General features: G+C 64.7%; 1 protein-coding gene across 1 annotated transcript; it reads right to left on the bottom strand.

Annotated features, from left to right (window-relative positions):
• Positions 1–429: 429 nt before the first annotated feature.
• PLOD3 (procollagen-lysine,2-oxoglutarate 5-dioxygenase 3) lies at positions 430–11,351 on the bottom strand. Its single transcript, XM_029055855.2, has 19 exons — positions 11,172–11,351; positions 10,189–10,280; positions 9,648–9,784; positions 8,873–9,042; positions 8,660–8,772; positions 8,032–8,095; positions 7,764–7,861; positions 6,834–6,935; positions 6,155–6,286; positions 5,033–5,154; positions 4,746–4,850; positions 3,102–3,227; positions 2,750–2,891; positions 2,562–2,675; positions 2,419–2,484; positions 2,135–2,239; positions 1,191–1,337; positions 979–1,104; positions 430–892 (listed from the first exon to the last, which is right to left on the bottom strand). Exons 1-19 carry the CDS (start codon positions 11,287–11,289, stop codon positions 737–739), a joined length of 2,235 nt encoding a protein of 744 aa, XP_028911688.1. The 5' UTR covers positions 11,290–11,351; the 3' UTR covers positions 430–736.
• Positions 11,352–19,771: the final 8,420 nt, after the last annotated feature.

The following is a 19,771-nucleotide window of genomic DNA, read 5'->3' as shown; positions in this document are numbered from 1 at the left end:
CACTCCCCATTTTACAGGTAACTGAGGCAGAGAGGAAGTGGAGCGACCTGCCCGAGGTCACACGGCAGGCGGCAGAGTCGGGATTAGATCCCACGTCCTCCGTCTTTCTTGGCGGGGGGGGGGGGGGGGGCCCCGGCCCCCGCGGTCCGGCTCCGCTGGGGGCGGGGGATCATCCGAGCGAGAGATGTTGGCCGGGGAGGAGGTGTGGTCCGAGGCCCAGGAACTGTTGGTTCCTTCGGTCCTATCTGCCTATCGTAGCGTGCAAAGCACTGAACTAAGCAATTAGCGCCGTACCCGTCGGTGACCGGGGCACCCCAGGAGTCTCATGCCCCGACTGAACAGGAAGGGGAGCTACCCCCCCGTCAGGGCCGCAGAACCTGTCGGATTCCACCCACCCCGCCCCCGCCCGCCTCACCGGAAGAGACCCGCTTACAAATGGTCCTTTATTGCCTGCCAGGAGGTGGCGGGGAGGGGCACACTTCAATAATTTACTACGAGGACCACCCCCGGGCCCCCTCCCCCGCTGTCCGTCCCGGGGCCGGACCGCGGGCCCCCGGGTCGGGGGGGCGACCTGAGAGGGAGGTGTCCGGGGAGGAAGCCACAGGCGGCGATGGGGGGGCGAGGCTCCTCCCGCCCCCCTCCGTCCCGGCGTTGGGTCCCCGGGCCTGGGCCGGTCCGGGCCTCGCCCGGCCCTCTCCCCGGCCTCCGGGGAAGGCGCGGCGGCGGAGCGGAGGGGTCAGGGGTCGACGAAGGAGACCATGATGTAGCGCGTGCCGCGGGTGGTGGGCAGCCCCTCGTGGTAGTGGGTCAGCCGGCCCGGATGCAGGAGGCTCCAGCCTTTGCGGGGGGCGGCCACGCGGCAGTCGTAGCGCAGGAAGCGGCAGCCCCCACCCTGGTAGGTCAGAGACGGGGAAGGGGTCGGTGGAGGGGGGGTGCCGAGACCCCCCAACCCCCGGCCGGACCCCGGCGGGCACTGACCTCGTAATCGCGGCCTTTGCTGTTGAGGGCGATGTTGACGGTGAAGGTGGAAGAGTCGTGATGGGGCCGCAGGGACGGTTGCTCGTCCGGCCGATAGCGGACCACGAAGTTCATCACCGCCCGGGCCTGACGGGGTGGGGGGAGGGCGGGATCGTGGGGAGCCCTCCGGGAGAGGCCTCCCCCACCCCCCCACCCCGTCGGCTGCCCCCTACCTTGGTGTGGTAGCCCGGGAAGAGGCTCTCGGTCATGGGGGCGATGTATTCGGACAGCACCTTCAGCCACTCCTTCTCGTAGCCCACCTGGTTCATGTGGATGTCTACCGTGGGCACGTTCTCGTAGCCGCCCGCCAGCCGGGTGTCCTGGGGTGGGCGGGGGGGAGGGGCACGAGGTCAGGCACCCCTACGGAGGGCACCCACCGCTCCGGGGACCGCTGGGGGTCCGGAGCGACGGACTGGGGGGGGTGTTCTGTATCTCGCTGCGTCGCTCCACTCCCCGATCCTCTCAGAGAAAGCCTTAGAGACGTCCTCCCCGAGGCAAGCCGGAGAAGCAACGGGGGCCAGTCGAGACGGCGGCTCCGCCGCCGGTCTGCTGTGTGACCCTGGGCCGGTCACGTCACTTCCCTCTACCTTAATCCCCATTTTACAGACGAGGGAACTGAGACTCCGTGGGACGTGCAGTGTGTCCAACCTGGTTACCTCGGATCTACCCCAGCGTTCAGCACGACGCCTGGCACAAAGTAAGCACTTAAGTACCGTGTTAAAAAAAAAAAAAAAGGCCCTCTCCCTCAATGAGTGGTATGGAGCACTTACTGTGTGCAGAGCACCTGACGAAGCAAATGGTAGATGGGATCGGTAGCCACGTTCCCTGCCCCCACGAAGCTTCCAATCCAGAGAGGAGCCGTCTCCAACCTGATTAACTTTTATCTACCCCAGCGCTTAAAACAGTGCTTGGCACAAAGTAAGCACTAGCAAGTACCTATTATTACTACTATTAATAACTTACAAAGGGGCAGCGGACTAGGCCCGGTCCAGACCCCCCAGAGAGGGGAGGAGGATTATCCAAGCTCCAATCTTACCCTAAGGTCACCCCCTTTTCTCTCCACCCCCACTGTCCCCTTCCATCCCCCTCCCTACGCAACCCCCCTCCGGCTCCCGACCTCATGGCGACCGCCGGACCACTGGCCGAAGTTCTCCATCTCCTCCACCAGCTCGTCGCACATCCGGTCCGACAGGACTGGAAACCAGTACACATCTGGGCAGGGCTGGGAAAGGCACAGGGAGAGGAAGTGGGAGAGAGAGCGAGTGGGAAGGTGGCGGGAAGGGGCCTGAGCTGAGGTGCCTGCTAATTCTGTTGTACTGGACTATCCCAGGCGCTCGATACAGTGCTCGGCCCAAAGTCGGCGCTCGATAGATGCCACCGATCGATGGATGGAGGCCTCACCTGCTCCACGCCTTCACCCTCCAGGGCCAGGCTGTAGTTGGGGTGGATGTATTTCTCTCGCCAGTCCTGTGGGGAGGGAGATTTCAGGGAGCGGCCCCCCAGCCCTCCTCCCCCGGCCCCCGAGAACCCGGGCCGCGCCTCACCAGGGGGTTGTCGAAGATCTGCCAGAGGTCGGGGTGCAGGTGGTCCGTGTCGTAGCGGGCCGTGGACACCAGGCGCCCGAACTCCTCCTGGTTACTGAGGTGGAGGAAGATGCCCTGGGATCGGTGGGGTAGAGTCAGCCCGGGCCCCGGGGACCCAGGGATCCGGGGCCCCCGGCCCTCCGCCTCACCTTGTCACGCAGGCTCTTGCAGAAGGACATGTCGGGGTCGGTCTCCTCGAGGGTGAAAACCCCCCGCTGGGGCAGCTCCGACCGCAGCGTCTCCCCCCGCACCAGGTAGGCCTGGGCCACGTAAGGCACGTTCCACAAGCCCCTGTGGGGGCGGATCCGAACCCGGGGGTCAAACGGGCCGCCCCCCTGCCTCCCCGCCACGGACGCGCGCCCGGATCCTCCCCTCCCGCCTCCCACGGGCCGCCGGGGCCTCCCCCCGACCCCCGGTCCCCGCGTCCCCGACCCCCGGTCCCCGCGTCCCCGACCCCCGCCTCCCGCGAGGGCTTCTGGGAGCAGGAGCCGGGGCACTTACACCCTCTTCCTCTGCACCAGCTCCACGTAGTCCTCGGAGCGGGCGTAGTACTCCTCGGGGCTCAGGGCCCCCCAGAAGTTGGACCAGAGTTTGCCGTGGCGGGAGAGCATGGGGGCCACCACCTTCCTGGGCGGGGGAGGGGAGAGGGAAGTCGGGGTGAGCCCGGCCGGGGGCTCTGAGAGGGCCGGGGGGACCGGGGAGGAAGCGAGGAGAAGCTGGGGGCAGAAAGAGATGGAGCTCTGTGAGGAGAGAAGCAGAGTTAGGAGAGGGAGGATTACGTGGGAGGGGGTGGCCGCTAATTATCGGTCGTCGCATTCGATCGCCAATTAGTATTTAACGAGCACCTACTACGCGCGGAGCACTGCACTGAACGCTTGGGGCAAGTATGTGGAGTTAGGAGTCATGGGAAGCAGCGTGGCTCAGTGGAAAGAACACGGGCTTTGGAGTCAGGGCTCATGAGTTCGAATCCCAGCTCTGCTACATGTCAGCTGTGTGACTGGGGGCAAGTCACTTCACTTCTCTGTGCCTCAGTTCCCTCATCTGTAAAATGGGGATTAAGACGGTGAGCCCCACGTGGGACAACCTGATTCCCCTGTGTCTACCCCAGCGCTTAGAACAGTGCTCTGCACATAATAAGCGCTTAACAAATACCAACATTATTAGTTAGTAGACACAACCCCTGCCCTCAAGGAGCTTGAAATCTAGCAGGGGAAGCAGACCCTTAAATTATTTAGGCAGGAGGGAGAAATAATCACGGTGGTATTTGTTAGGCACTCGCTAAGAGCCAAGCAACATACTAAGCGCTGGGGGTAGCTACAAGATAATAATAATCGTGTTATTTATTAAGCGCTGACGATGTGCCGGGCATCATACGCAGCGCTGCGGTGGATTCAAGTTAATTGGATTGGACACAGTCCCTGTCCTACATTGGGCTGACGGTCTTAATCCCCACTTTTCAGACGAGGTGACTGAGGCCCAGAGAAGTGACTTGCCCAAGGTCACCCAGCGGACAGGTGGCGGAGCCGGGAAGAGAACCCGGGCCCTTCTGACTCCCGGACCCGGGTTCTATCCACTAGGCCACGCAGTCGGGGCTCACGGTCCGAAGAGGAGGCGGAACTGGAATCGCACCCCCATTTTCCACATGAGGAAATCGAGGCCCAGGGAAGTGAAGCGACCGGCCCAAGGTCACCCACCCAGCAGGCAGTTGGCAGAGCTGGCACTAGAACTCGGGTCTTCTGACTCCCAGCCCCGGACTCTTTCCAAGAGGCCACGCTGCGTCCCAGAGAAAGGTGTACGCCCGCAGTCAGCGCATCGAGATCGGGGTGCAAAAGCGAACCATCCTTTCTAGAGCAAGCTCCGCCACGTGTCCGCTGTGCGACCTTGGGCAAGTCACTTCACTTCTCTGGGCCTCAGTTCCCTCATCTGGAAAGTGGGGATTACGAGCGTGAGGAGCCCCAGGTGGGACGGGGGCTGCGTCCAACCTGATCGATCTGTATCTACCCCAGCGCTCGGCACAAAGTAAACACTTAACGAGTCCGATTATCATCATCATCGCTATTCTTATTATTGAGCGTGAGCGGCAACGATTGCAAGCACACGATGGCACGGCTGGCCCGACCGGGACGCGGACCACCGGATACGGACCTGTCTTCCTCGATGAGGCTGAGGAGGGTACGGGGGTTGGTGAGCACCGCGTCGGCGTCCAGGCTGAAGTAGAAGTCACACGAGGGGTCCTGGCGGCAGCTGTCCCTGCGGAGGGGGGCCGGAGGGTGGGTGGGCCCGTGAGCCGACGTCGTGGCAGGGGAAGGAAGCTGGCGTGTCCACCCCCCGCCCCCGGGGTCCCGACACGCTGTCGGGACGAGAGGGATTCTGCCCGCTGAAGGCTGGGGTGCAGAGGCGGGGGACGGGCCGGATTGACCCCGCTCACTCACATGGCCATGTCTCGCGCCTCGCCCTGGGTCAGCGCCTCCTCGGGTCCCACCAGCTGGACGGTCGAGAACCTGGTCCTGAGCTGCTCCCACAGGGCCTCCACGTGGGCCTCGTGATACACCTCCTGCACGAGGGAGGGGCCGCCGCCGTTAGGGGGTCGTGGGCTGGTGGGCCTGGGCCCGGGGTCCCCACCCCGCTGCGGGAGGTGGGGCGGCTTGACCCCTGGGAGAGAATAAATCCATCAGCTGTCTTTACTGAGTGCTTTCTCTAGGCAGAGCACAGCACTGGCCACTTGGGAGAGTAAAACAGAGTTGGAAGACACGTTCCCTGCCCACAGTGAGCTTGCAGGTTGGAGGACAACAGGCTCACAGAGGGCGAGCTCGCTAGGGGACGGGCTTACAATCTAGAGGGAGAGCTTGGCAGCCGACAAGCTTACGGCGCGGAGGACGAGCTCACGGTCTAGAGCACCGGTTCGGTCGAGGACGGGCTTACGGTCCGGAGGAGCTCGGCCGAGGACAGGCTGACGGTCTTGGGGACGAGCGTGCAGTCTAGAGGGGGAGTTTGGTGGAGGACGCCCTCACGGTCTAGAGCGTGAGCTCGGTCGAGGACGGATTACAGGCTAGAAGAACCAGCTCACAGCGAGGAGGGCGAGCTTACAGTCGAGAGAGAAGCCCCGCAGAGTCGAGGCACGTTGGCCGGAGCGGGGAAGTGTCTGAATTCAGCTCCTCCTGCCCCAAGAGTTCCCTTTCTTGTAGCTAATGTTCACCGGGGTTGGGGGTGTTTTTCAAAATGGGGCCTTGCGGTTTGTTACTAACCACTAGACCGTAAGCTCTCAGACCGTCAGCTCGCCGTGAGCGGGGAACCTGTCTGCCGACTCTGTTTTACTGTTCCGTTGTCCTCTCCCAAGCGCTCAGTCCAGTGCTGTGCACGCAGGAACCACTGACTGGCAGATGGGAAGTTGAGGACGGATATTTGGGGGTGTTCCCCCCCCCCCAGAGGTGGCTGGGGATGAAGAGAGGTCAAGGGCGAACGGGGATCCCGGCGTTGGAGCGTGAGGCGATGAGGGGAGGGAGCGGCACAGGGGAGTCGGGAGTGTAGCGGGGTGGGGAGGGGGTCTCACATACACTGTTGTGAAGGAAGAGGCTGAGGCGGGAGGAGGGATAGTCGAGGAGGAGCAGCCTCTGCAGGAACTGGGGCAGGAAGGGGGTCGGCTGCTCCACGAACAGGCCGAGAAGCACCCGGGGCAGCTCACTGTCCTGTGGAGCGAGGGGAGGGGGCGAAAGCCATTAACCCCGGGACCCCTCTCCCCCCGCCGTTCCCCACTCACACCATCCCCCGGCTGCTCCGCAAACACGCAGCCCCCACCCCCCGATCCCTCCCTCATGGCCCAGTGGCCAAGTTCTCATCCCAGCTCCGCCACTTCTCTACTGAGTGACCTCGGGCAAGTCACTTCACTGTGCCTCGGTTACCTCATCTGAAAAGGGGGGATCAAGACAGAGAGCCCCACCTGGGCCAGGGACTGGGTCCGATCCAAACACCCCAGTGCTTAGAGAAGTGCTTGGCACATAGTAAGCATTTAATGACTATGATTGTTATATTAGTACAAGAACTAATATTAGTTATATGTGATCGTATCGTCGATGAATAATTATCCTTAATGATTAATAAAATATTCATTATAATGATAATCAGGGTCTCCCCCTCCTCACGACCCCCAAGATCCCCCACCCCGGGACCCTCAGCCAGCCAGTCTAGGCCCCATATGCCCCTGCTTCCTCCTCCCCCCGAGTACCACCTACTCACAGGGACCCCCGTCAGATTTCGCCGGTCCTGGGCACAGAAGCCACAGCCGCCCTCGTAGGTCCAGGCGTTGGGGACGTAGTTGCCCAGATAGTTGAGCTGCAGCTGGGAGGGGGCGGGGTCACCGTGAGCCGTGACCCCGGCCCCTCTTCGAAGTCCTCAAGCTAAGGGGGGCACTCCAGGGTCACACAGGTCACCAAGGGGTCAACCTCTGGAGCGTCCCCCATCCCACGGGATGTCAAAGGTGTCGGGATATGGGATGGAAGCAGCGTGGTTTAGTGGATAGAGCCCGGGCCCGGGAGTCAGAAGGGCCTGGGTTCTAATGCCGACTCCGCCGCCTATCTGCCGTGTGACCTTGGGCAAGCCACTTCCCTTCTCCGGGCCTCCGTTCCTTCATCTGTAGAACGAGGATCGAGACTAGGAGCCCCGTGGCCTAGTGGCAAGAGTCAGAGGATGTGGTTTCTAATCCCGGCTCCGCCACCGCTTTGCTGGGTGACCTTGGGCAAGTCATAACTTCTCTGGGTCCCAGTTACCTCGTCTGTTAAATGGGGATTAAGACTTTGAGCCCCAAGTGGGACAGGGACTGTGTCCAACCTGATTACCCTGTATCTACCCCAGCGCTTAGAACGGTGCTTGGCACATATTAATCACTTAAGAAATACCACAATTATTATTATAAGGACTGTGTCCAGCCTGATCACCCGTACTACCCCAGTGTTTAGGACGGTGCTGGGCACACGAAAATACTGTAATTATTATTATAAGGACGGTGTCCAACCTGATTACCTTGTACCTATCCCAGTGTCTAGAACAGCGCTTGGCACATAAGTAAGAGCAAGGTACTTACGGTAGCTAACAAGTACCAGAATCACTGTTGTTATTACAGAAGCAGAAGGAGGGTCACGGGGGTGGTAAGGGGTCGAGGGTCGGTACCTTGGTGGGGCCATTGCCGTGGATGACGACGGGCAGCGTGTCGTAGGCCACGTTCCGGACGCGGACCCGGTTCTTCTCAAACTTCAAAACAACCTCGTCTGGGGGCGGGAGGAAAGGCAGACACTTGGTGTCCCCCATGCCTGCCTCTGGTTCCATGGGGACGCCCTCTCACCCCAAGTTTTGGCCGGGCAGGGAGACCGGCAGCTTTTACCCCGGACCGACACGGAGTCTCCCTGCCCCGGCCCCGCTCCCTTCCCCCTCAGCTCACCGAGGGCCCCGTTGAGGTTCTGGAAAATGCGGGATTTGTGGTCCAGGGCCAGCCCGTGCTTCTCCTGCGAGGAGGGAGCACAGAGCATGGGATGTTTTAATAAGGCAGCTTCCCCCCGATGACCCACTCCCCCACCAGGACCTTAAACTCGAGGGCAGGGATCCCATCTAATGACTTTATGGTGCTCTCCCAAGTGCTCTGCATCCAAGAAGCGCTCACTAAATACCACCGATGGACTGATTCTCCTTTGGCCCCCAAGGCAAGATCGAGCCCCACCCCTGCCCCCCCACCTCAGCCCAAGAGACCCTGGTTAGCGAAGCCCTCCAGGGTTAGGTAGGGGGCTCCTTGTCGCACTCCCCCTTCCCTTCCCCGGGACTTTCCGCTTCTCCCCCCACCCCCTTTCCTGGTCTCTCTGCTCCCGTGTCTCCATCTCTATCCTCCCCCAAGGGTCTCTGGGTGGCGGGACCGAAGGCAGGAGGGACCGGAGGAGCCACCTCAGGGGTCGGGAAGGCAGCGGGTTAGACGTACGCGTGCGCCCTCCCCTCCTCCCCCCTTCTTCCCTCCCCAAGCTAGGGGCCGGGGGCTGCCCGGCCGACCCCGCGGCCCCCGGACGGACCGTCCGACTCACCCTGAGCCCGGGGTCCAGGTAGAGGCGGGTGTAGAAGAGCTGGTCGTCATCGTCGTCCTTGTACTTCCACTGCCGGACCAGGCGGTGCACCGTCGGAGCGAACCCGATGAACCCTGGCCCGGACAGCGGCTTAGCCCGGGGGTCCCGGCCCCTCGCCTGGGGGAGGGGGTCTCACCCCCTTCACCGGCCCGCCCCTTGCCCCGGACCACTCACCGCCCGAGTTGAGGAAGCGCTTGCCGTTGCCGGCACTGAGGGGCGGGTAGCTGTCGGCCAGGCTCCACTCGGGCCAGCAGAAACCCTCGGCCGAGAAGAGCAGGCGGCTCCCGCTCTGCACGAACTTCCACAGCAGCTCCAGGGGACTCCCGGCCAGCAGCACGTCATAGCTGCGGGGGAGGGCGAAGGACAGCAGCGGGCCCGGGAAGAGGAAGAGGGAGGAGGAAGAGAAGAGGAAGAGAGAGGAAGAGGACAGGGAGGAGGAGCCAGGAATAAAAAGCACCATTCTAAATGCTGGGGTAGAGCCAAGCTAAGCAGGTTGGCACACAGTCCCTGTCCCACGTGGGGCTCCCGGTCTTAATCCCCATTTTCCAGCCGAGGGAACTGAGGCACAGAGATGTGAAGTGACTTGCCCGAGGTCACACACAGACAAGTGGTGGAGCTGGGATTAGAACCCAGGTCCTTCTGACTCTCAGGATCAGCAGTTGGCAGACTCGCATCTTGGAGGAAGATTAATGACAGTCTCCCCCTCTAGACTGGAAGCTCGTTGTGGGCAGAGAATGTGCTTATTGTTCTTTTGCTCTCTCCCAAATGCTTAGTCCAGTGCTCTGCCCACACCAAGCGCTCAATAAATACCGCCGATGATGACGATGACGACCCAGCCGCGGCCCCCACCTCTCCTCCAGCCTGCTGTCGGCCCCGGCTCCGCTGGCCCCTTTCCCCGCCGCCCCCCTCGGCCTCTCCAGCCGCGGCTGGTTGGGGCCGGGGCTCTCACCTGTCCACGAACAAGATGACCAGGTCCTCGCGGTCGGCGTGCTTCTCCATCTCTTGTTTCAGCCAGCGGACCTTCTGCCCTCCGCCCACCGTCCGCGCCACGTCCCCCCCGCGCCACTCTTCCCCCAGGCCCAGCGTCTGCGGGACACGGGGCTCAGCCATCCACCCCCCCAAGGGACCCGGGACCCCCCACACCGCTGTTCTCCCCGGGGACAAGGGATGCGAGACCCCCCACCCTCCCCGCTCCCTGGGGACCTGGGACTCTCCCCCTCCCCGCTCCTCCAGGCCCTGGGACCCGGGACCTCCACCCTCCTGGCTGCCCAAGGACCTGGGACCCACAACTCCTGCCCGCGCAGATCCTTCGGGACCTGGGACCCACGACCTCTGCCCTCCCTGCTCCCCCGGGGACCCAAGACCCCCACCCTCCCGGGCCCCCGGGGCCTCAGGACGTGGGACCCCCCACCCTCCCGGCTCCCCAGAAGCCCCGCCGCCCAGGGGCCCCCGGCCCCCGTTGGGGCTGGTGTGGGGCTGGGGTGGGCTACCCGCACGGTGTAGTTGAAGTGGCGGGCGGTGCGCAGGAAGCGTTTGTAGCCCTCCGTCTCCTCCGTGGCCGCCGTCATCACCAGCAGCTTCTCTAAGGGACACAAGGACACACAGGGCTCTCACCGGATCCCGGACCCTGAGCTTCCGAACCGCCCCGAGCCGGGAAGGCCGGGGCCCGGCGCCGCAGACGATCGCCAGCCTGTTTCCCGGTAAAAAACAGAAACCTGAGCCGGGCAGGGGGAGGCCCCAGGGGGGAAACTGAGGCCCCACCTCCCCTCCCTTCCCGCTGCCCAGAATGAGGGGTGGAGGGAGTCCCCCGATTAGACCGTGAGCCCGTCAATGGGCAGGGATTGTCTCTATCTGCCCAAAGGTCCGTTCCAAGCGCTTAGTCCAGTGTTCTGCACGTAGCGAGCGCTCAATAAATCCGACTGAATGAATGAATGAATGGGAGCCTGGGGGCCCGCCTCGGGATTCCCGCTGGCCAAGCTCCTTGGGGGCAGGGAAGGCGTCTGCTCATTCTGTTGCATTGGACTCTCCTGAGCGCTTAGTACAGTGCCCTTGTGGGCAGGGAAGGCGTCTGCTCATTCTGTTGCATTGGACTCTCTTGCGCGCTTAGTACAGTGCCCTTGTGGGCACGGAAGGCGTCCGCTCGTTCAGTGGCATTGGACTTTCCTGAGCGCTTAGTACAGAGTAAGCGCTCAATAAATGATGAACTAAGGGGCACCCGGGCGTGGGGGGAGACTGAGGGTCCCCATCTCACATCGGCTAAAGACCCCCCTCCCCCCCCCCCAACCTAGAGCACAACCCCCCAGACCTCCCATTTACCTCCCCCCCCCTCCTGCTCCCGCTCCCCGGGTCATCATCATCACCATCATCATCCTCATGATGATGGCGGTGTCTGCTCTGGGGCTCCCTACTGGTAGCAGGGACTGTACTGAGCGCCCGGTTCCCTCCCCTTCCCCCTCCCCCTGCCGGGGTGGACCTGGGTTGACTCTCTCTCCGGCGGGGGGCCCGTCCCCGGCCCGGGCGGCCGGGAGCCCCGGCAGGAGCAGCAGCAGCAGCAGGAGCAGCGACGGGAACGCGGGGCGCGGGGCCGCCATCGACACGGGACCGACACGGGACCGACACGGGACGGACACAGGGACCGACACCGGACGGACGGACGGCGGGGTGGGGCGGGCTGCGGTTCTCACGGCGGCCGCCGGGGGGCGCCCGCAGCCCGGGGAGAAGCCCATTGGCCGCCCCGGGCGGAGGGGGCGGGACCTCGCGGGAAACGAGGGCCTCCATTGGTCCCTGCGGAGGAGGGGGCGTGGCCTGGGGGGAGGACGCCCCACCGGGGCAGAAAGTGAAGCCCGAGGCGACGGATCGGAGAAGGGAGGGGGCGGGGAGGAGCGGGACGCCCCCTCCCCGCTCACCTCCTCCCCCCCCGTCACTACGCATTCCAGAGTCTGGCCCCGCCCCCTGCCGATGACGTCACCGCCGGAAACCCACCCCGTCGACGGCTCCCCTTCGTGACGTCACCGGAAGCGCCCTCTCCCCTACCAGGCGTGGCGACCCGACAGCAGGGCTCGCCCTTAGGAAGCCCCCCCCTCCGCCACCGAGGAGCAGAGCGAGGTGGAGCCCCCCGAGGGGTCTCCGGGAAACACGAGGGGGCCGACGGGGCGGCTCCCCGGCAGGGACGAGGGGCGGGACCGGATGTGGGTCTGCCCCGACTAGAGCGGGGCGGGGCCGGAAGTGCGGGGGCGGGGGCCGCGGGGTTTCCTAGTGCGCCTGCGCCATCGCCCTGGCACCGACATGGTGGAGAAGAAGCCGGCGGGTGAGTCGTCACCCGCGGGCAAGCGCGCCCCCTACGGGACGCCTCTGACTTTTGCACCTCCCCCCCACCCCCTTGCTGACTTGTGCGGCCTTCTCCCTCTTTCCTTCTCTGCACACCCTCTGCTGCTCTTTCCCCTCCAGCCTCCTCTTCCTCCCCCCCCCAGCGCCCTTTTCTGCCTTTTTTTTTCCCCAGCGCTCACTATGTGTCAAGCACTGCTCTGAGCGCTGGGCTAGAGATCAGTTAATCAGGCCCCTGTCCCACATGGCGCTCACCGTCGAAGGAAGAATGAGTATTGAAGCCCCGTTTTGCAGGAACTGAGGCTCGGAGGAGTAAATAATGTTGGGATTTGTTAAGCGCTTACTATGTGCAGAGCTCTAAGCGCTGGGGTAGATACAGGGTCATCAGTTTGTCCCGAGTGAGGCTCACAGTTAATCCCCATTTCACAGATGAGGTAACTGAGGCACAGAGAAGTAAAGGGACTTGCCCAAGGCCACGCAGCAGCCAAGATGTGGGAGCCAGGATTCGAACCCATGACCTCTGACTCCCAAGCCCGGGCTCCTTCCATTGAGCCACGCTGCTTCTGCAAGCTTGTGTTTCTAGGTGGTGCTTTTATTACCAAAGCGCCTTAGATTCTTTAGTCATTTACTCCTCACTACACCCCTGCGTGGTAGGGTTCAGGTGTTATTACCCCCCAGTTTACAGCCGGGGAAACTGAGGCAAGGGGCGGTTAAGCGACCTACCCAAGGCCACACGGAATGGGTGTCAGAGCTGGGGCTCGAACCCGGGACCTCCGGCTTTCAGGCCCGCGGCTCTTGCACCGCGCCAGGCCGACTTGCCCGAGGTGACGGAGCGAGCGAGTGGTGGAGCCGGGATTAGAACACAGCGCCTCTGGCTTCATCCACCGCACGGCTTCCAGAGCGGCCCTTTGACCACTGGGCCCTTATCACCCTGCCTGTCTCCCCTCCTTGAGTCTGGATTCCCTCCTTCCTCTCCTTCCGGCGGTTCCCCCTTGTTGAGGTCCCCGCTCTCTCCCCCGACCCTTCCCTTCCTCAGTTTCCCCTTCCCTCCGCCTCCCCAGTGCGATCCCAAGCCCCCGGGCAGCGGCGGGTGTTGGACCGGGCCACGCGACAGCGGCGGATGACCCGCCAGCTGGAGGCCTTGGAGAACGACAACTTCCAAGATGACCCTCACGCCGGCCTGTTGCAGCTGCAGCTGGGGAAGCGGCTGCCCCAGTTCCACGACGACGCCGATACTGGTGAGACTGGGGACCAGCAGGGGTGGGCCACCGGCGGCTTGGAAGGCAGGGAACGCGAGCAACTGGGACCGATGAGGTGGTGGGGAAAGGCAAGCGGTCCTTTGCCAGTGTCTCAATCGGTGGTATTTATTGAGCACTCGCTGTGTCCGGGGCACTGTACTAACTGCTTGGGAGAGAGCCGTTCAATAAACTAAGTAGACACGAGCCCTGCCCACAAGGAGTTTACCGGCTAAAGGCCGAGACAGACGTTAAAATATATTACAGGTGGATATGTATAATAATAATTGTGGTATTTAAGAGCTTACTGTGTGCTAGGCAGTGTACTAAGCGCGGGGGTGGATACAAGCAAATCGGGTTGGACAGAATCCCTGTCCCATGTGGGGCTCACAGCCTCAATCCCCCTTTTACAGATGAGGAAACTGAGGCCCGGGGAAGTGAAATGACTTGCCCAAGGTCACGCAGCAGGCAAGTGGCGGAGCCAGGTTTAGAACCCACATCCTTCTGACTCCCAGCACTAAGTCTACGCTCTGGGACTGGGGAAGGGGTGAATATCAAAATAGGCAATTCTTCAATTCAGTCGTATTTACCGAGCGCTTACCACGTGCAAAGCACTGGACGAAGCGCTTGGGAGAGGACAGTAGACCAATAAACACACATATTCCCGGCCCATTAGGAGCTGAGAGTCTAGAGGGGGAGACAGAGACTCATAGAAATAAATAAAATGACAGATAGAGACATAAGCGGTGTGGGGCTGGGAGAATGGATGAATAAGGGGAGCAAGTCAGGGTGACGCAGAAGGGAGTGGGAGAAGAGGAAAGCACTTACACACGTCAGAAATGCGACTGATTGACATAAAGGGTGCAGGTCCAAGTGACGCAGAAGGGAGGGCTTAGTCAGGGAAGGCCTCTCGGAGGAGATGTGATTTTTTCAGGATGGCTCTGAAGGTGGGGAGGAGGAGGGAAGGGCGTTCCAGGCCCGAGGGTCGGCGGCCAGATAGACGAGCTCGAGGTCCGGGAGTAGATGGAGAGGAAGGGAGAGGTTCCAGAGAAGTTAGAAGGGAGAACCAACAGGGTTTGAATATCAATCGGTCAATCAAGGGCATCAACTGAGCGCTTACTTTGTGCAGAGCGTGTTCCGAGTGCTCGGGAGAGAGGACAAGAGATTGAAGCAGACACACGAGCGACAGCTCTAGAATTTAAAAGCCAGTGCCTCGGGGTGCGGAAGTGAGCGGGGGGAGGAGGGCAGGAGGTGGGTGTTGGGTGGGCAGGGACAGCGGGAGCCGGGCTGAGGTCGGGGTCGTGTCCCCCCAGGAAGAAGAAGAAGAAGACCCGGGGGACCACTTCAAGCTTCGTTTCCGGAAGAAACTTCCAGGCCCTGCTGGAGGAGCAGGTAGCCGGCGGGGCGGGCGGGGAGGGGTGGCCGGCCCTGGCGTGGGGGAGGGACGGAGGGGGTGATGGAGCGTCCGTCCGCCCGTCCGTCCGTCGGTCCCGCGCAGAACTGAGCACGGCGGAGGGCCCCAACTACGTGACGGCGTGTGCGGCTCCGGTCGTCGCGGCCCCAGCGGCCGTTCTGCGCCGTGTGCGGCTTCCCCTCCCCCTACACCGTGCGTGTCCTGCGGGGCCCGCTACTGCACCGTGCGCTGCCTGGGCACCCACCACGAGACCCGGGTAAGGCCGGGACCACCCCCCACCCCGACGCCCTGCCCCTGCCGGTGCCCCGGTGACACCCGGAATCCGCACACACGGCTCCCGCGCCGCTCTCTACCTCCGGCGGATCCAGCAGTGGGGGAGAGAGGGGGCGCCCCGGGGGACGGGGGGTGGGGGAGAAGGGCGCGGGGGCTCCAACCCGGGGACGCCCTCCGGCACTCGAGCCACCCCGTCCCCCCTCCGCCTCATGGACTCATCTCTGTCCGCAGGTGTCTGAAGTGGACGGTCTGAGCAGAGGCGCCAGGAACTCCGCTTTCCCTTCCCCACCCCGAGTCTTTGGAGCCCCCTCCTCGAAGGGGCGAGCCCAGGGCTGCACAAACCCCCCGCCTCCCGTCCCCCACCCCACCGTCTGTGTAAATAAAGCTGTGCACCCAGGAGCTGGAGTGACTGGGTGTCTTCAGGGGGGCAGCCAAACTGGGGAGCTGGGGGGTGCCCCTCTTTGGGCAGATGTGTTACCACAGACGGGACCCCCTCCCCTCAGCCCAGCATAGGCACAGCCCCGGACTGAGGGCGCCTGGGGGGGATAGAAGGGAAGGAGCACGGAAAGCAGTGTGGCCGAGCGGCTAGAGCGTGGGCGTGGGAGTCAGGAGGACCTGGGTTCCAAACCCGGCTCCGCCACGTTTTTGTGTTTTTTTAAATGGTATTTGTACAACACTTACTGTGTGTCCAAACCATTCTGAGCACCTCAGTCAGTCCAAGTGAGTTAAGCCGGACACAGTTACTCTGTCCCGCGTGGGGCTCACGGGAGGGAGAATGGGTATCCCCATTTTACAGTTGAAGAAACCGAGGCACGGAGAAGTGACGTGAGTTGCCCAGGGTCAACCCAACAAGCAGCCGGCAGAGCCAGGGATTAGAACCCAGGTCCTTCCGACTCCTGTGCTTTCTCCGAGGGGGCTGTGCTCTGTTCTGAGCGCTCGGGTACCATCTCTAGACCGAGCTCGTCGCGGGCAGGGAACGTAACCGTTTACTGTTCAGCTATCCTATCCTAAGCGCTCAGTACAATGCCCTGCACACAGTAAGCGCTCAATAAATCCGACCGAATGAAGAATGCGTGGCCCCCGCCCACGAGCAGCTCGCGCCGAGGGGGGAGGCAGATGCCAGGATCTTTACCGATAACGGAGGCAGAATCGATAATTGAATCATCGAACAGTCGAGTAGACGTAAGTCCAAGGGCCGAGGAAGGCTATAGATGATTGTCGGGGCTGAGGTGGCTGGGAAGATGGAGAGGATTTGGGGCGTTGAGAATGGCGGGGAAAGGTTTAGAAGGGGGGGGATTCGGGGAGGGTTTTGATGAGAGATGGGGGAGCCATCCCTCGATTGGCACAGACAGGGCTATCGTGGGGCACATTGGGGGGGCTGAGGGGGAGTGAAGGTTGTGAGCAGGGGAGGGGTGGGTGAGGTGAGCCAATGTGCAACATCATCATCATAATTGTGGTTTCTGTTAAGCGTTTAGTGTCAAGCACAGTACCAAGTGCCGGGGTAAGATACGAGGTCATCCGGTCCCATGTGGGGCTAACAGTCTAAATAGGAGGGAGAAAAGGTATCGAGTCCCCATTTTGCAGATGAGGGAACCGAGGCCCAGAGCCGGGAATCGACTCGTCACGTGGCGGGCAGATGGCAGAGTGGGGATCAGAACCCGGGTCCTTCTGACTCCCGGGCCCGGGCGGCTTCAGGGGAGTCAATCCCCGCGGGCCGCCCGGAGGAGGAGGAGGGAGGGGTTTTCGCCCTGGGGGGAGCCCCCGGTCGCCGCCCTCCCCGCCGGTAGGGGGCGCTCCGGGCGGGCTCCCCCCCTCATCCCCGGCGCTGAGGGGAGCCCCGACGCCGACAACTCTCCCCGCCGGTAGGGGGCGCGCTCCCCCGGGCGGGCCAGGCTGCCGTCCCCGCTCCCCGCCGGTAGGGGGCGCGCTCCCCCGGGCGGGCCAGGCTGCCGTCCCCGCTCCCCGCCGGTAGGGGGCGCGCTCCCCCGGGCGGGCCAGGCTGCCGTCCCCGCTCCCCGCCCGGTAGGGGGCGCCCCGGGCAGGCAGGGCGGGGCCGGCCTTCTGCCTCTCCCTCTCTCCCTCCGTCCGTCCGTCCGTCCTTGCCTGAGCGGCCGCCCCCTCCCCTCCCACCCCAGGCCCGAGATGCCGCCCCCTCCTCGGGCCCCGCTGGTCCCGCTGGCCCTGCTGGGCTGCGGCCTGGCCCTGCTCCTCCTCCTCCCCCTCCTCCCCGGGGCCCCCGGGACGGCGGTCAGGTGCGGGGGGCGCGGGGGGGGGGGGCCCGGGGGGCAGGTTGGGGGAGGGCGGGGCCCGGGCCTTCAGGTCCTCAGGTCCTTCCCCGCCCCGCAGGTGGTGGTGGGCCCCGCCCCGTCCCGGACCCGCCCCAACGCCCAGGTGAGGGACCGGGGCGGGGGGGGGGGGGGGTCAGAGGGGTGGGGGGAGATGGGGGAGAGAGCGGGGGCTTGGGGGGCAGATGGGGAAGGGAAGGCGGGGGGGAGGGTCCCGTGTTGGCCACCCCCTCCCTCCCCCCCCAGGCCCCCGGCCCCCCTCAGCCCCTCGCCCCCCTCGGCCGGGTCCCGCCGGGAGCTGCGGAAGGCGCTGGGCTGGGACCTCCTGCCCGACCCGTGAGTGACCGGGGGGACGGGGGGCACGGGGCTGGGGGGGCCCGTGGAAGGTGGGAGGGGGAGGGTTGGGGGGCAGGGAGGGAGGGAAGGTGTCGCCCCTGCAGGCCAGGCCCCTCCCGGGACCCCCCCCCCCCCCCACCTCCCCGCCGGTCCCCAGGCTGGAAGAGGACTGGATCGGGAACATCTCGGTGCGGCCGGACGCCTGTCCCTGGACCCACAGCCCCGCTGGCCGACGCTCCTACCGGTGAGACAGACGCAGAAGCCCTGCTCCCCTCCCTCCGATGCCCCCTCCGAGCCCTGCCCGGACCGCCCCCCGACACACGCCCCCCGGGCCCCCTCGTCAACCTTCCCCCCACCAAGTGCCCCTGTAACACCCCCGGCGCCCACCACGCTCCTCATCACCCTCCCCTGAGAGTTTCCAAATAGGTTACCGGATAACGTTGGTACTCGTTAAGCGCTCACTTTGCGCAGAGCACCGAGCGCCGGGGTAGAGACGGGGTCGTCGGGTTGTCCCGCGTGAGGCTCACAGTGGGTCCCCATTTGACAGATGAGGGAACCGAGGCACAGAGAAGCGAAGTGACTTGTCCACAGTCACAAAGCCGACAAGGGGCGGAGCCGGGATTTGAACCCATGACCTCCGGCCTCCCAAGCCCGGGGAACTCGAGATCCCCCCAACCCCTCATGGCCTTCCCCCACAGTTCCTCCTCAACACCCCCGGCACCGCTCACGCCCCTCGTCGCCTTCCCCCGCGGCCCCCCGACGCCTCCCCCCGCTGGTCTCTCTCCCCGTCGCCCCTCACGGCCCTCCCCAATTCGCCACCCCGTGTCTGCCCCTGCCCCCCGCCCCCCTCCCGTCCCCGCGGACGGAAGCTCCGTCAGTGCTGCGATGCCCGCTCCATGCTGGTGGTCACCCAGACCAACGCCCCGCTGGGCTCCACCCTGACCCTGGACGGACAGCCCAGCCACCACATCGCCGTGCGCTCCGGTCTCCCACGGCTCTTCCCCGAGGTCGGGGGGGGGGGGGCGGGGAGGCGTCTGCCGTCTGTGGGAACGGGGGGTCCCGCCCCGCCGCCCCCTCCCCGTCTCCCCCCCCCCCCGGTCCTCCCGGCTCAGCTCGGCCCCCTCCCCAGGTGTCCCCGTTCGGGCCGGGCGCCGCGCCCCGGGACCGCGCCGTGGTGGGCGGCGGGGGGATCCTGCGGGGCGGCCGCTGCGTCCGGGAGATCGACCGGGCCGGCTTTGTCATCGGGTGAGACCCCCGGGGTCGCCCCGGTCGTCATCCCGCCCCCGCCCGCGGGACTCTCCGGCGGGCGGAGGGGGTTGCCGGGGGAAGGAGGGAGGGGGGGAGGGCACCCCCCTTTAGGGACCCTAATCCCTCTCGTCTGACCCCACCCCGAGGTTTAACCTGCCCCCTCTGGATCTGACCCAGGATGTGGGCACCAAGAGCCATCTGGTCACCCTGAACCCCAGTATCCTGTCCCAAAGGTGACGGCCCTAGTGGCGGGGGGTGGGGGCGAGGGCCGATGGCCTCTGGTGACGACGGGGAGGGGTCCGCCCCCGGAGAAGCGGTGTGGCCCGGTGGACGGAGCCCAGGCCCGGGAGTCAGAAGGACTTAGCTTCCGATCCCAGCTCCGTCACGTGCCTGTCGCGTGTGACCTCGGGCGAGTCGCTCCGCTCCTGCGGGCCTCGGTTCCCTCACCCGTAGGACGGGGATGAGGCCCGGGTGGGCCCCGGCTGGACGGGGGTCCGCGTCCGAACCCAGGTCGCCTCGCGTCTGCCGCGGCGTGTGGGACGGCGCCGGGGCGCTTCACGAGGATCCAGTTTCCGATTCTGGTATCGTCAGGTTCGGGAAACCCGCTGCGGCGGCGGGCGCCGTTCCTGGCGGCACTTCGCCCTCTGCGGGGAGCCCGGCTGCTGGTGCCCGTCTTCTCCTTCCTGTCGGGCGTGGCGGCGTCGCTGCGGGTGGCCCTGGCGCCGGAGGACGGCGGGAGCCCCCGGGGCCAGGTGCTCTTCCTGCACCCGCGCTACCTGGCCCGCCTGGCCCGCCACCGGGAGGCCCGCGGCCTGCGGCCCGCCCGCCCGTCCACGGGCTTCATGCTGGCCAGCGCGGCCCTGGAGCTGTGCCGGGGGGCCCCGCCCCGCCTCTACGGCTTCCGGCTCTGTCCCCTGGGCCCCCGGGGCCGGGCCCTCTCCCACCATTACTACGACGG

The sequence above is a fragment of the Ornithorhynchus anatinus genome, chromosome X5 (genome assembly GCF_004115215.2).
Source record: "Ornithorhynchus anatinus isolate Pmale09 chromosome X5, mOrnAna1.pri.v4, whole genome shotgun sequence".
Classification (NCBI taxonomy): domain Eukaryota; kingdom Metazoa; phylum Chordata; class Mammalia; order Monotremata; family Ornithorhynchidae; genus Ornithorhynchus; species Ornithorhynchus anatinus.
Note: the sequence above shows the minus strand (reverse complement) of the source record. Positions and strands in the feature narration are given on the sequence as shown.

Excerpts from the sequence above, each read along its gene's own strand:
- PLOD3 (XM_029055855.2), bottom strand. The coding sequence starts at position 11,289 with ATGGCGGCCCCGCGCCCCGCGTTCCCGTCGCTGCTCCTGCTGCTGCTG. Across the intron at positions 3,228-4,745 it reads AGCCTCATCGAGGAAGACAG|GAAGGTGGTGGCCCCCATGC; the intron begins GTCCGTATCCGG and ends TCCCCCGCCCAG. Across the intron at positions 2,892-3,101 it reads CTGGTGCAGAGGAAGAGGGT|GGGCTTGTGGAACGTGCCTT; the intron begins GTAAGTGCCCCG and ends CCGCCCCCACAG.